The sequence below is a fragment of the Vipera berus genome, assembly GCF_964194415.1.
Source record: "Vipera berus genome assembly, chromosome: 5".
NCBI classification, from domain to species: domain Eukaryota; kingdom Metazoa; phylum Chordata; class Lepidosauria; order Squamata; family Viperidae; genus Vipera; species Vipera berus.
This window is the reverse complement of record NC_138207.1, coordinates 38,406,976-38,423,390: the sequence shown is the minus strand read 5'-3', so window position 1 is coordinate 38,423,390 and position 16,415 is coordinate 38,406,976. Positions and strand designations below refer to the sequence as shown.

The 16,415-nt window shown below is 37.3% G+C and overlaps 1 protein-coding gene across 1 annotated transcript in view; it reads right to left on the bottom strand.

Annotated features, from left to right (window-relative positions):
- The window catches only part of ANO7 (anoctamin 7), a gene marked incomplete at its 5' end in the record, with an annotated part of 47,708 nt that extends 34,677 nt beyond the window's left edge, over window positions 1-13,031 (bottom strand). Inside the window, 5 exons of the mRNA XM_081329529.1 lie at window positions 3,002-3,141; window positions 5,137-5,244; window positions 9,578-9,738; window positions 11,025-11,088; window positions 12,747-13,031. Of these exons, the coding sequence (XP_081185655.1) occupies window positions 3,002-3,141; window positions 5,137-5,244; window positions 9,578-9,738; window positions 11,025-11,088; window positions 12,747-13,031 (758 nt within the window). The remainder of the gene's footprint in view (window positions 1-3,001; window positions 3,142-5,136; window positions 5,245-9,577; window positions 9,739-11,024; window positions 11,089-12,746) is intronic.
- Window positions 13,032-16,415: the final 3,384 nt, after the last annotated feature.

Here is a 16,415-nt window from a genome sequence, read left to right as displayed (position 1 = left end):
AACAATATGTTAATTAATCACTCCATAGTCTTCTTCTTACTAATATATATTCAAAGTTACATATCATATTCCTTTCTCTCTAACTCATGTTTCTAGCCATTGATAGAAATTATCCCATGTTCTAAAATACACTGAGTCTTCTTTCTTTTTTATCTTTAAAGTCAATCTGTCCATTTCTGCACATTCTAAAATTTTCTTAATCAATACTTCTTCAGTTGGTAATTTTTCACTTTTCCAATTCTTGCTGCAGTTAATACGTGTAGAATTAAATATATACAATCTTTCTCATAATTTGCTCCTATTATTCCTAACAAAAATAATTCCGGCTTAAAGTCTATCTGTTTTTTAGCCATTTTCTCCAACCATAAATGAATTTTTACCCAAAATCTTTTTGCATTAGGGCATGTCCACCAGATATGATAGTAAGTACCTGGTACTTGTTTGCATTTCCAACACTTATTTGAAGTATTTTTAAACATTTTTGCTAATCTCACAGGTGTCATATGCCATCTGTAAAACATTTTCTTTTCTTTTTATGCCACTGCTTTAGTTAATTTACCATTTCTTTCCCATAATTTTTGCCAGTCTTCTAATTCTATATTATATCCAAGTTCTTTGCCCATATTATTCTTTGCCTATATTATCATGTCCACATTTTTGAGCTGAGAACAGAAATAAACTAGGAAAATGCATGGCTCTTGATTGGTTCAGAAAACAATATGATGGTTAAAAAGGTAAAGGTAAAGGCTCCCCCACACATGCGTGCTAGTCGTTTCCAACTCTAGGGGCCGGTGCTCATCTCTGTTTCAAAGCTGAAGAGCCAGCGCTTGTCCGAGGACGTCTCCGTGGTCATGTGGCCGGCATGACTAGACGCCAAAGGCGCACGGAACGCTGCTACCTTCCCACCGTAGTGGTCCGTATTTTTCTACTTGCATTTTTACGTGCTTTCGAACTGCTAGGTTGGCAGAAGCTGGGACGAGTAACAGGCGCTCACTCTGCTACGCGGCACTGGGGATTCGACCCGCCAAACTGCCGACCATCTGATCGACAAGCTCAGCGTCCTAACCCACTGAGCCACCGCGTCCCCAATATGATGGTTAAATCATGCTAATTTCATAAACCTCTAAGCTGTGCATCTAAAGTACAGTTAAGTGCGAAAAATAAAAAGCTTTCTTGGGATAGGCTTGTACCTCATGCTAAAAGATAAGCAAACAAACCATATTTAGAGCAATGTGCTAATCAGGCTGCTATAGATTTTGCTTGGCTATTTCTGGCACAGGTAGGAAAGCACTGAATTCTGGAAGCCAATATACACAGCAGGGAGAATACTAGGAAAATTTTATAATTCTTTACTATGTCAAGAAAGCATTCAAGAGTACTGGGTATTACTATTCTGTTGGTGGGACAGGCACGCATGAAGCAGAATAACAGAATAACAGAGTTGGAAGGGACCTTGGATATCTTCTAGTCCAACCCCATGTTCAGGTAGGAAACCCTATGCCATTTCAGACAAATGGTTGTCCAATCTCTTCTTAAAAACCTCCAGTGTTGGAGCACCCACAACTTTTGGACGCAAGTTATTCCACTGATTAATTGTTCTACCAGGAAATTTCTCCTTAGTTCTAGGTTGGTTCTCTCTTTGATTAGTTCCCATCCATTGCTTCTTGTGTTCTCTGCAACATTTATTGTTCCTGCCTAATCTCAAGGGTAAGGGACTATGTTTATTTACTCCATCCATGCAAAGTGTAGACATCCATGTAGACATTTAGAAGTCTCCTGCCTAAGAGCAGGCACATCTGCCTTTGGTGAAATCATGTAAAAAGGGCTTTTGTTTTAGACCAGGGGTGTCAAACTCAATTTCAATGAGGGCCGCATCAGCATTGCGGTTGCCCTCAAGGGGCCAGGTGGGTGTGGCCTGGGTGGGCGTGGCCTACTGGGTGGGCGTGGCTAGAGTCTGTATGGCCTACTGGATGGGCATGGCCAGCTCTACATCGTTCGCATCAAGGCTGCCTATGGGGGCCCGGGCAGGAGTGGGACAGATCTGAGGGTCTCTGGCAGAAGGAGGGTCTCTGGGCCAAGGCAGTGGGGGCCGTTCCCTCATTGTTTCCAGGATGGCTTCGCGGGCCACATGAAACCACTTCGCGGGCCGGATCCGGCCCCCGGGCCTTGTGTTTGACATGTCTGTTTTAGACAATGGAAGAGATTATTGCACATTGCTAACATTCTGTTTGAACTGCATGGACTGATGGAATCCAGGCACTTTGGAGGAGGAATCAGCAGCTAAGAATCCTGTACAATTAGAAGCTGTGATCTGAAGGACAGACTGGCTGAGACAGCATTTGGAAGGAACAAGCCAGATGTCAATTGGGAAAAGTGCAAAAGTGCTCGAATTCCAAGCAGCCAAGAATTAATTTTCTTTCTTTTCCTTCTCCCCTCTAAGTTAAAAGCAAATCAGAGTAGTAAAAGTACTGAAGCTGTTCAAGAATAATAAGCTTGTGGTCATGAATACCTATATAAATCAGGATGCAAGGGGGAGATACATTTATGAAAAGGTAAAAAAATCCCGTATAGAATTGTATGTATAATCTGTTAAAATCAATGTATATAATAGAAATCAGCCCAAATTATTTATTATTATTAAAAAGCACTACAATATTAAACATCACTGTACAAATTGTGGAGATTTTGCAGTGATGTATCTGAAAAACCTAGTCTTTGCAAAATGCTGCTGAGCTCTGAAAAAGGATGAAGCATGAAATGTGGGTTTTTCTGATAAAAGTATTTGCAAGAGACAGATTGATTTTTCTTTATATAACTAGACTGATGCTCAGCATGACTTCCTTTTGAGAAAAGAGCAAATATTGGGATATTACAGTTAGGCAATGTTACTATTATAATCTAATTATAATGAAATAGGGGATAATAACTGTAAGCTTGGAAAAATCAGTATAGTTTAAAAAGAGGAAAGATAAAAGAAAGAAAATTCATACCAAAATCTTACCAGGGTAACTTGTTTGCTTTAAAATGACAGGTGTAGTTATCCAAGGGAATGTCAGGAACCTCATCATAGAGTAAATTAGGGATGCCCAGTTTCATCAGAATCCTGTGAGACCAGTTGATTTCAGGTTCAATGGGCATAGCCTGGGATACAGTAAAAGAAATATACTAAACAAGAGGCCTCATTTTCTGTAGTCTCTCTCTCTCTCTCTCACACACACATACACAGAGAGACAGAGATTGGAAATCAAAATTATTAAATTTATGAACAAAAGCATAACAAAAAAGAAGGGAGAGTTTCTGATATAGCTTCCTTTATTCCATCTCAATCCTTTAAATATATATAATTTATTTTTACACTCACACATAGAAATGTTCAGTGCATGATCATAGAAAATAGACATTAGAGATTAGTGAAGAGCTGTTTGTTCCATAGAACGCTCATTTCTCATTTTATCAAAAGAAATAGTGATAAAAACTATCACTGGAAAAATTAAGAGTAATGGGGAGAGGTGGGGTGAAGAGAAAAGGACAAGACTTGTTTCTTTCTATGCCTTTTTTCCTCCAATTTTCACAGTTTTTCCCCTGCATCATTATTTGTTGAATCCACTGTTCATATACTCTACAAGCTGTTACTATCTTAGCTGGAATAGAAGGATGCTGTAAGTCAATGCTATCCTATCTTCTAGAGAAAAATGCACAATATGACTTGCAAAGAATCAGAAAGAGTTTGCTAGCATCTTTACTAACATTTCCATTAAAGGATTTAAGATTATGTGTGTGTGTGTATCTATATCTATCTATCTATATCTATATCTATATCTATATCTATATCTATATCTATATCTATATCTATATCTATATCATCTATATCATCTCTCTCTCTCTCTCTCTCTCTCTCTCTCTCTCTCTCTCTATCTATCTATCTATCTATCTATCTATCTATCTATCTATCATCTCTCTCTCTCTCTCTCTCTCTCTCTATCTATCTATCTATCTGTCTGTCTGTCTGTCTATCTATGGATGAAATGCTCTGTTACTATGTCCTTTTGAATCCTATAAAATTTGTATCCAATAAATTATTTTCTGTAAAGTTTGTTCTTCTTGTCCTACATAGAATCTAGAGGGGTATTACTGATAATTGATAGTAGATATTATATTGGAGGAATAGCATGTGAAGGCATCTCTGGTATGTACTATTTGGATCTTATGATGGGGCTGTTGATACAGATGTGGGAGTAAGGTAGATATCTGGGGTTGTTGCAGAGTTTGGTACCTATGTTGGCATTATCCTATTCTTTTTGCTTGTGAAATTCTTCAGATTGGATGCTTGTCTGTATGCAAATAGGGGCCTGCCACCCAATGCCTGAATAAGTGCAGTGTCATTTTCTAGTATGAGCTGTAGTTTATTAATAATGCATTAGTGTGATTTGAACAGTGAACTGTAGGAGTCAACCAGTGGCTTTTAGTTTCTCTTTTTCTGGTCTGTCTTTTAATAAATTCCCTTGGGAATTGGCCTGTACTATTGTCTATTGATCTCATTGGATGGGGAGTTCAGTCGTGTGAATACTGTTTTTATTCCATCAGTTGAGTATTTCTGTTAAGTGGGCAAAAACAAATACAGTTGCTGTGTAAAACATGGCTCCTGAAATCTTATGCTTTTTAACAACATCTGTTAGAAAAGATGCTGGCCAGGCTGCTTTTGATTTTTTGGTAACATAGTTAAAACAGATCCTCTCCTACACATTTTGCATATTTTTTTTCTTTTATTTATTTACTTACTTATAGAAACTTGTATTATACTGCTGAGCTTCCCAAGATACTGGACAGTTTACAAAAAGTAAATAAAAACAAAACATTTAAATGAACAAAAATCACTGTTCACAAAAGGAAGATACTGCAAAGGAGGGATATGGACTGCCTTTCTGTCAAGCTCGTAGTTTCCACATCGAGACATTCTTTTTTATGAAGTGATGTTTAAATAAGCAACTTCCTTCTGATCAACTGCAGTCTAATGTAATACAACTAACAAACAACTAAAATCTCCAAGCTATTCTTTCTTGAGATCAGAATATAATAAATGATTTTAGCTGGCAGCAAAATTTGATCCAGGGGTATTAGGTTTCATAGCATTCTTACCTGCAAGGGAACTCTCAGCCTGAGGTCTTCAGCGTAATAACATAGCACACTCCAAGGAGCACTCAACAATATATAGTGGACCACTTTCTTTGTATGTTGGGCTGCATGCTGCAAAAGCAGACCATTAGAGTCACTCAGCTACATCAAAATTTTAAAAAATGTATTCAACTGGGGAGGCAAATATTCCTTTTCCAAAATACTCATGAGCAAAATGAGTTTAACAGCAGTTGTCTCAACCAGAGTGCTTGTGTCATCTGCCCTATCTGACCCCAATTAATGCTAACAGCTATATTGGACTGAAATTATTCTCTTTTTCAGCCCACTTTAAATACCATCGTTCTGATATCAGAAACATATTAACAGTCCCAGATTACTAGGAGAGAAATATCTGTAAGCACTGCATTCAAAATAGAATATAAAATAGCATTTAACAGAAAAACAGAATCGGAAGGGACCTTGGAGATCTTCATTTCAACCCCAGGCAGAAGCAGGGGACCTGATACTATTCCAGACAAATGGCTGTCCAGTCTCTTCTTAAAAACCTCCAGTGATGGAGCACCCACAATTTCAGAAGGCAAGCTGTTCCAGTGATTAATTGTTCTAACTGTCAGGAAATTTCTCCTTATTTCTCTCCTTCATTAGTTTCCATCCATTGCTTCTTGTTTTGCCTTCAGCTATTTTGAAAAAAAGGTTGACCCCATCTTCTTTATGGCAGCCTTAGATATTGAACACTGATCCATATTACCTTTGTTTCCTATTTCCTGTTCCTACCTTCATTATCTGCCTCCCATACAAAGCACAGTCTTATGTCAAAACATTCCATTTCAAAAGTTGCTAGTTCAAGTCTGGCTTAAAGAACCATAAGAGAAAACTCTAGGATGGTGGTTTTCAAACCTTAAGATGCCTGGACTTCAACTCCCAGAATTCCCCAGGTAACATGCTGGGAATCGGAAGTCCACACATCTTAAAAATAGCCAAGTTTGAAAAAAGCTGCTCTAGAGGTTGGCTCCCATACAGAGCAGGAAAAGTCTTCTCTACCCTAACATGGTGATTCTTTAAATCACATGAATTCCTCCTCACCTTCTATCAATTTTGGTACTGTCTTTCTCAGTGCTTTTTTTCTAAAAAAAAAAAAAAGGTGCCGGAACTCACACATGTCATACAACCTGCCTTGCCTACCCTACAAGGTTCCATCCAAAAAAGGTGCCGGAACTCCGTTCTGGGCGTTCTATGACAAAAAAAGCCCTGGTCTTTCTATTATGTATTTCTTTTTCTTAAATACCAAAGTATGTCATATTACACATAGAATCATCATGTGTATTTCTAATTACAATTAGAACTTTTGAGCACAGAATACTAATACTATACATTGCTGACTATAAGGACTTCAGGGGAAAGCAATGGTGGATTGAAGAAGGCTCTATGAGAATGGAGCCAATGGATTGGCTCTTTGGAACTCTCTGGATCAAGGACAGGGCTAGGATCACATTTGCTCCACACAGAGATTCCCCATAAAGGGATAGAAAAATAGTAATCTCCAATCAGTTTGAGCTCTGGGAGGAAATTATCCTGTTTAAGCTGCGGATGGGGGTGCCTTCAAATGAACGCTGGATTTGCCTACTCTCTAACTATTGTATTACTATCAGTCTTCTCATCTTTCCTATAACCCATTTCATTATCTTCTTATGACAATAACTTTGTTCCTTGTATCTTATAATTTATATTGACTGTTTATTTAGCATCCTAGTATGATTTATAATGCTTATTTCGTATCCTATGATTATCACTGAGTGTTATATCTTATGATTTATAGTGATTGTATTTTATGATTATGATCATGATTTATCACTTGCTGCTTGTATACTGAGAACTTATGCACTGAAGACAATTCCTTGGTCAATAAAGAATTCTATCTAATTCTATCTATCTAACTGCTTTAGGAAGCTGCTTGTTAGTGATTTTCTGGATGTTAAAAATCTTCTGAAGGGTAAGTTTTATCATACCACAAGTGTTTCCCCACAAGGGTTTCCACCCTGGATGAAATAAGTTTTATGTAAGCTAAGGATTAAAAAGGTAACCTTTAATTTTTATAAAATAGCAAAAGGAGAACTAGAAAGTTGATTTTGAAAAGTTAAGGGACTAGATGGACTTGAAAGATTATTTCTTCTGGATTGTTTAAAATTTTATAAAAGAATTTATGAAGATTTTTAAATTAAATGTAAAAAAATCTCATGGGAAAGTTTTTTCTGATTGGAAAATAAATATATGGGACATTGAAGATTGACTAGTGGGAATCAGAAAAAAAATAAAAAATTATAATAAAAAAGAAGAAACCTATATTCACAGTACTACAATACTATTTGAATATTGAAGATATGAAGGCTGTTGGGGAACAATGTTCTCAGAAATTACAAGATTGTCTGATAGTATAAAAATGGATATAACAGAGAATATACGTAAAAGAAGAACAGATTTTACTGGATAAAACCGAGACTGAGGCTGATATGAATGTGGATTTGAAAACGGGTTTTTAAAAAATGCCAGACTAGAGATTGATATGAAAAAGATGCTGTGGATTTGAAAATGGATTTAAAATGCTAAATTATAGGAATGATATGGAGATGGATGTTACAATGATTTGCATTTGAAGCCGGCTGGTATCTGAATAACTAAAGGGAAACATACAAATAATAATTTAGAAGGATTTGAAAAACTTTTATTTTGGATTTATGAAAGGACATGTTAAAGTACTGAAGCTGTTCCTGAAAGGACACAGAGAAAATGACAAGAAATAAATTTGTGGGATGTTGTTTGACAAGATTAAAGATCAAGCTTTTTAAAAGTAAACAGAAGGACTATAGGGTGGTACTCGATTTATGACCACAATTGAGCCCAATTATTTTTGTTGCTAAGCGAGACACTTGTTAAGTGAATTTTGTCCCATTTTACAACCTTTCTTGCCATAGATGTTAAGTGAGTCACTTGCTTTCCAAAAAGATGAAAAAGGTGATCACATGACCTTGGGACACTGTAACCATCATAAATATGAACAATTGCCAAGCATCTGAATTTTAATCACATGACCATGGGGATGCTGCAACAGTCAGAAGTATGAAAAATGGTCATAACTCACTTTTTTCCATGCCATTGTAACTTTGAATCGTCACTAAAAGAATGGTTATAATTCAAGGTCTACCTGTAAAGTGAATTTATTTGGCCAAGATTAAAATAGATATGTTGTAGTTTCTGCTAGTTATTATAGGAATTTCTTTTTGAGCAGGACTGAATGGTAATGATTTAAAGACCTGTTTATAAATGGGGAGAGATTTCTTTAGTTTTATTTCTTAGAAAAGACACAAGTTGGAATACAAAATGGATTTAAAATATATATGTTTATATTTCTGGTAGCTCTTAACAGACACAAATAAACGATTAGTTTTTCCAATTTGATCAAGGAATGAGATATGGGATTGATAAAATGTAGGAAGAAGATTTTTCTAATTGAAATATTAGAGAAGTTGTTAAATTATTGAAACTTCTAAACGAAACGTCTTACATCTTGCACCCCAGATTGGGAACCCCTGATAAATATAAATATATATTTCTACTGTTTTTTCTTTTCTTTACATTTTTATCTCTCTTAATTTGTATCAATCTTTTATCACTGTATTTGTAAACTTTAGTTATTTTTTAAAAAAGAATAAGGGTGATAAAATTATTTGGACTGAAACTGAACCGAAGCAGTGCTGCACAGATATTTTAGAGATTTGTATAAGAATGAGAAATATATGCTAAAAAGTGGAATTAAATGTTGCTGTCCAACAAAAAACATGAAAAGAAAGTAATAAAAGCCATGAGAAGATTGAAAGACCTGTATGAAAAACATACACTGAGGTGGTTTGATCATACAAAGAGAATGAAGGAGGATGGAATTGCAAAAAGTATACGAAAGAAAAGTGAGTAAGTCAAAACGAAGGGAAAGAACTATATCATGGTTAAACAAAAGACAGAATATGAAATGGGGTATGGATCGGGTGAAAGAATGGTTTACAATGATGGAGATTTATGGAAAGCTACTAGAGAAGGTATTCATGCTTTAAATTTTGTCAGCTGCATAATATAAGCAAAATCTGGAAAGGAAAAGCAGGAAGTGTGTACATATTGGTAAATACCTAAGGTGCAAAATTGGGATATTGTATTCTAGCCTCATTCATGTTTTCCCTTCATATTTAGCCTTGTGAGGAATTAGAGCTGTTTACAATACTGAACAAGAGGGTTTTAAAACGGCTTATGGTAGGCCAAAATTCTCACTTTCTTCTCTGAAAGAAGGTGGGACCCATAAAATTGAGGAAGGATACAATGAAAGATTAAAGTGAAGAGTGTTTCTCTCCTTGGTCAACTTTCCCCTCTGTAGTCAGCAATCCACTTTTTTTTTGCATGCCTTTTCAATACTGATACCCTTCATCTGGAGTTTATGCAGAAATTTCTCCCGCCATTCTTTGTGCATTTCAATTGATCTCTTTTGTTTGGATTTCGGATTGCCTTTCTCTTCATTTTGGCCCTCTGGATTCTGGCAATCTGATTCCCATACAAGGATAAAGTCTGTGGCAGAACACATAGACAGCAGAAATATTCCATTAGTCATTTTTCAGGAGTAAAAAAGTAAAATCAGATACCATAATTATCCAATATGTATTTCTAAAAATGAAGAAATACATGGAATTGACAGAAGGAAACCTCAAGATTGTTAAGTTTCCTCATGAAATATATTTTTTTAAAAAGTGTCTCTTTTTGTTGGCCAGCTAGGCAATATAAAATCACCAGGAAAACTGCAGCAACAATAATTTAACTCCTAAGGAAAAGTACCAGAGGAAAGGAATAGAGCTCCCAAAATATGTTGTATTTTACATAACATGACAAATGTTTTGATAGAACATTTATGATTAATGGATAATGAAATTAAAAAAAATGAATTCTTCTAATCTCTTTCCTGCACTGGGAATATAAGAGTCATCATTAGAACTTAAAGAGTCTGAGATCAAATCAACTGTAGAGCAACTTTTTAGTCCTAATTAGAGAAAAACTCCCAGAAAATGAGAAGCAGTTTCTATTGCAGCCCCATGGGCCACTTAATGCTTTATATTTGATGAGATAACTGGACACAAGAAGTACGTACAGGTTCAGTACATTTTCATTACATTGTTTTCCAATGAAAATGCCATCCCCCGTAATGATCTTTTATCCAGAAGGTGACTGTATACAAAAGGAAGAAAAATATTGCAAGTGTCTAAGGAAAAATATTGCGCCTGGAGGAAAAATACTGGCAGTGACTAAGGTAGAGAGGACTTTTCAAAGAGAATCTGTTGATTGGGAAAGGATTAAGCATACAGAAGCACCTGCTAAACACGTCACTTTAACGTGTATTTCAAATAAAATATGAAATTTGAGATATCACATTTCTTCACAATGTCTGGTTTGGACCTACACTTTTCATTAAACATTTTGGATGTAGAGATAATTCTATACAAATCCAGTTTCAAACAAATTCTTAAAACAGCCCCATAGCTAAATTGAACATAAATCAACATTTCTGCAAGAACAGGAATAATGATAGATTAAGACCTAGACCAGGGGTAGGCAACCTCGGCTCTTTTATGACTCATGGACTTCAACTCCCAGAATTCCTGAGCCAGTTGAAGTCCATGAGTCATAAAAGAGCCGAGGTTGCCTACCCCCGACCTAGACATTTGACCAATAATTACAAGACAACTGATTTCACATAAGTGGAAAGGGGCACAAAAGAAATCAAGTACCCAGATAAAGTCATCCTTTGAAAGGAAATATTGGTATTTTGTGCTCTGGGGTAAGCTATGTATCTCTTTACTTACCTATCCTGGTCTTTTCATCACTGAAGAAGTTTGCAGTGCTGTTTACAAGGCAGCCCTTATTCTCCTAGGGGAAAAATATTAACAATCAATGGAAAAGCAGGTTGGCTCAGATTTCCCACTCCAGCTGAACTGATGGCAAAAGGAGATTAGACTGCAACCATTACTCTACTGATCAGTAGGTTGTTCCTGGCCTCTTTTAAGTTTGAAAACATTTTACAGTAGCAAGATCCTCTTTGTGAGAATATGTAGTAGGTTTAGGATGGTTTATTACAGGCATCTTCAAACTTGGCCCTTTTATGACTTGTGGACTTCAACTCCCAGAATTCCTCAGCCAGCTTGCCTGGCTGAGGAATTCTGGGAGTTGAAGTCCACAAGTCATAAAAGGGCCAAGTTTGAAGACCCCTGGTTTATTACTTTATTTCCTGAGAATTTTCTTCTGCAGAGGCATTACACAGGTATATTGCAGAGGGTTGAACAGCCAGCTAGTCTCCAGCTCCTTCTCTACAGCTCAGATGTTTCCTCTGACCACTGTAGTGAAAAACAGTGGAATTGTTTCTTAACCTTTTGAGGCAAGAAACAATATAAATGAAGGATAAGTAAAGTCTCTTTTGATTTGAGTTTAGCTTCGATGATTTCATAAATTTGGCCATTTTTATGGCACCTTTTATGGCAACAGTAGAAAGTAGGCTTGTCATTGCCTTTTGGGATTTCTTCTCTAAGTTATGAAACTATCCTACTACCCTATTCTATTGCAATAGCCCCAGAACAGAAGTCGTCACGACATAATATCTATGCTGATTTTAACTTTCCTATTTAAAGTAAAAAGAAAGGATAAATAATAAGTTACTTTTACTGTATATATATATATGAATATGTATGTATGTACAGAGACACAAATTCTGGTTTCTTTATATATGTTGACTTTAAAAAAATCAACACCATGAATCAAATTTAAATCAGGATGCATTGGAATACTGTCATTCCAAAACTCAAGCTTATGTCATCCTGCTGGTGTTTCTAAACCTAGTTACATCAGAAAAGCCCATCTAATAGATCCTGCCTCTAACTGAAATGGGAAAAATTGCATGAGAACTAAATAACACCTCATTCTTCCCCTCCTTTCAGACAAAGAAGAAATGAGGAGGAAAGCACTTTTCTTCTTTAATTCTTTTTGCCTAACCAGCTAAAAATATGTCCCTACTCTACAGTAATGGCCCTATACTGAAGTAAGAAAAAAAAACCTGAACTCTCCTAATGAAGAAATTAATAATCCCCTTTCTTTCTCTCCTTTTTACTGAGGCTATATCTCCGTTCCAACTATCAGACAATTGGTGTGCTTTTTGACACAACTATTGGTTTATAAGACAATTCTTCATGGTTTGCTTATTTTTTTCCTTGGTTTTTAGCACAAACCTAATATTGGCAAATATTTCTCAAACTCAATCAACAATTTTCAGCAAGTTCTTTCCATAAGGCTTCTTAACGATTTTGCATTTAAGATTTTTCCCCATTTCTTTTCAAAATCCAAACAATCCTACTACTACTCTTTTCTATAATTCTCCTTTCCAAGGCACAATTTTGCCAGAAATGCTATAGTTTCTAGTTACAGTCTGACTCAAACACAAACATTAATTTCACAGGATCTTGCTCTTTTATTACTTTTTAAAGATTTTTTTAAGATTTAAGAGTTAAAGATCGATCATTCATCTACCATTTGCCTACCTGTGGGACCTTAAGAGAGGTTGCGGATAACCTCCAATATCTGTCACCCTCCACGTTCTTCTGCTTGGATTGGTTAGCATCCTTTGAGTTATGTTCAAAGCCGCCTCCTAGGCTTTCATAACTGGACAACTTTACAATCTTCTCAGGCCCAAAAGCCAGGGTTTCATAAATATACTCCTTTATTTTTGACTCAGGATTCTTCTTTAAGCTCCCATAATTGGCTTCTTTGAGATCATGTTCTTCTGTAAACAAGCTGTCATCTTCTCTGGTCTTTCTTTGCTGCATCTTTATTCTTCATGCCACTGACAAGAAGAAATCTGGGATGTCTGGATGGTAAGAAAGAACAAACTGAATTTGCCCATATAGCTCACAGAAGCCGTAGCATTGTGCACTGCAAAAGGAATAGCCTCTTTTCCTCCCTTCCCATTTCCTAGTCCTACTGATCAGTGTTAACAAACTGGTCCTGCCTAACCAGTCCTGTCACTTAGAAAGGCAGTAGAATTTCCTTGTAAGTTTATATCCCTTGGGGGGAGGGAAATACAGAGCAGATAAATGGTCAGAACTTGAATTTAAGGCCTCTTCTCTGAGAATAGATACTGTCTTCTCAATTCACATCTTAATCAGATGTCATTGTAAAAATAACCTCAATCAACCACCCACTTGCTGAATGTCTCACTTTATATGAAAATGTCTAGTTTAATGAAGAGAAGGACGAGGGGGGCATGATAGCAGTGTTCCAATATCTCAGGGGTTGCCACAAGCAAGAGGGAGTCAAGCTATTCTCCAAAGCACCTGAAGGCAGGACAAGAAGCAATGGATGGAAACTAATCAAGGAGAGAAGTAACCTGGAATTAAGGAGAAACTTCCTGACAGTTAGAACAATTAACCAGTGGAACAACCTGCCTCCAGAAGTGGTGAATGTTCCAACACTGGAAGTTTTTAAGAAGAGATTGGACAGCCATTTGTCTGAAATGGTATAGGGTTTCCTGCCTGAGCAGGGGGTTGGACTATATGACTTCCAAGGTCCCTTCCAACTTTATTATTATTAATATATTTGGGACACTAGGAATGAAGGAAATAGCCCAATGCTATCACTGACAAGAGTCAATGCCACAAGCACCTTATGGATATTGGCAGGTAAACTACTGAGTCATTATAGATTTGACTTTTAAATGTCAGGGTCTAATTTAAAAAAAACAATGACAATTTTTATATAGAATTTTAATTCCTATATGCTCAAACTGGCAGTCAGATTCTCAAGCAAACCCGATTTTTAAAACTTGTTCAAAGATTATTGGAATTCTAATTTCATAAGGGGATAGGGTAAAACTGCTGCTATAGGTTTGCTGGCCCAAAGTGTTAAGTGATTTATGGCAGGGCTTTTCAACCAGTGGTACAGGTACCACCTGTGGTACATTGGCACCTGGCAGGTGGTATGCGACCATCCTAGAAAAGTGGTAGTGGGGGAGGGGAATGAGCTGAACCAGTGGCAGCACTGCACAAGCCTCAGTGAGAGATGGCTGGAGCTGCAGGGCTGTCAGGGCTCAGCGGAAGCGCCAGGATCAGCGCCAGGCTCCAGCTGGAGCTCGGCACTGATCCTGGCATGTCTGCTGAGCCCAGAAGAAGCACCGATCAGCTGGAATGTTGCAGCATCCCCAGTGTCTTGTGATTTACATTCAGATGCTTGGCAACTGATTCATATTTATGATGGTCACAGTGTCCCAGTGTCATGTGAAGTGACCAAAACCTGCTGCAACCACGCAGCAGAGGGGGGGAGGAATAAAAACCAAACACCCCCACCCCCACTGCCAATTCTCAACAGAAATGCTCACAACAATGAAAACCTCAGACAAGAGGAAGAGCGCCACCAGGCGGGCAGGCAGGTGTCTTGTTCGGCTGTGGCTTGGGTGGCACTTTTTTCAGTGCAATTGTAACTTCGAACAGTCACTAAGCAAACTGTTGTAAGTTGAGGACTACCTGTACTTCATCACATTTTTTGGGGGGGTCATCAAGTTTTTGACACCTTGCTAGGCGACTGGTGGTACTCGGATGTTGCCATATCCTAAAAGTGGTACAATGGGTGAAAAGGTTGAAAAGCCCTGATTTATGGTATCAATCTTTGTGTTATATGTTAATGCACACACTTTGAATTTAATATGGAAATCTATGTGATGCCAGTGAACTTTGCATGTGCTCCCATTGGAAGGCACCCCAAAGAGGTCTAGCTGCTACATTCTGGACTTGCAGTAATTTCTGGGGCTCTTTTAAGGCCATTCCTCATAGCAGGAGTCCCCAACCCCCGGTCCATGGACTGGTACCGGGCCACGGCATGCCAGAAACTGAACCCCGCAAACAAGCGATGCCCCATCTGGGGGATGCAGGCAGCATACGAAACCATGCCCCCTACAGTCCACGGAAAAACTTCTCTCCACGTAACTGGTTCCTGGTGCCCAAAAGGTTGGGGGCTGCTGCCTCATAGAGTTCATTACTCTAGGAGATAACCAGCATACTATCAGCTTCCTCTCTTTCATTTAATTAATTTTTGCTTTCTTATTTTATACACTTGTAAAGGGTATCTTTCTGCTGCTAATGCTGCATTATTTTTTGTCCTATGTTAAAATGTATTTATTTGCCCAACCTTTTGCAATTTAAGCTTATATTTGTTTTAAACAATGTTTATGTTATTGTTATATTGATTCTTTTTCTATTGATTCCTAATCTTTATTTCCATTTGTATAGGCTTGATACCTGATATTTGGGCTTGTGACCTCAAAAAGGGGTATGGTAGGTTAAATTTTTGCAGCTGAAAAATGCTGTTTCACAAGTTTTTGAATATATAGTCATTGGACAAATGGTCTTCTTGACCTGCCCTAATAATGGATATTCAACCCAGTAGCTGAATTTGCATATAAATCTTACTACACTATTTTTTACATGAACAAAATGTAAAATGTACTATGTAATATTTGGAAAAAAACATGCAGTTCAGTGTCCCTCCGTTACATCTTGGTTTTGAAATTCAAATTGACAGCTTGATTAGGAATAGGAAAATTAAAATCAGGCTTCAGTTACTTAATAGCTCCCTGAATTTTTAATCTCTAAACTTGAAGCAAAGCTTTTGTATTACTGAAAAGGGGATTTTCTGTTTTCTCTTTCCTTTTGAAAAGGACCTGAGGATCAATTCTGAAGGGCGGGTATTGATTGCTTTTTTTAAAAGATCAGCTTTTAGACTATACATGTTTTCTTGACATCTACAATTTAGAATGTATAGTGTATATTATATTCAAATAATATGTGTGTGTGTGTGTGTGTGTGTCCATATGAATATTTTAGGGCTCAAGGCCTACAACTATATACTTTACATAGATTTGGGCCAAACTCTTTTAGATGTCTGTATAAGGAAGAGAAGATTCATGTTAGTAAGGTAGTCCCTGATATAACTTATTGTTGCATAGTAGCAATAAGCTTTACGGTTATTACTGTGCAGCTATAGTACCTTACAGCAGGGGTCCCCAACCCCCGGTCTGTGGACCGGTACTGGGCCACAGCATGCCAGCAACTGGTCCGCACAAACAAGCAAAGCCCCATCCGTGGGATGCAGGCAGCACACAAAACCATACCCCCTCCAGTCCGTGGAAAAAATCTTTCTCCACGGAACCAGTCCCTGGA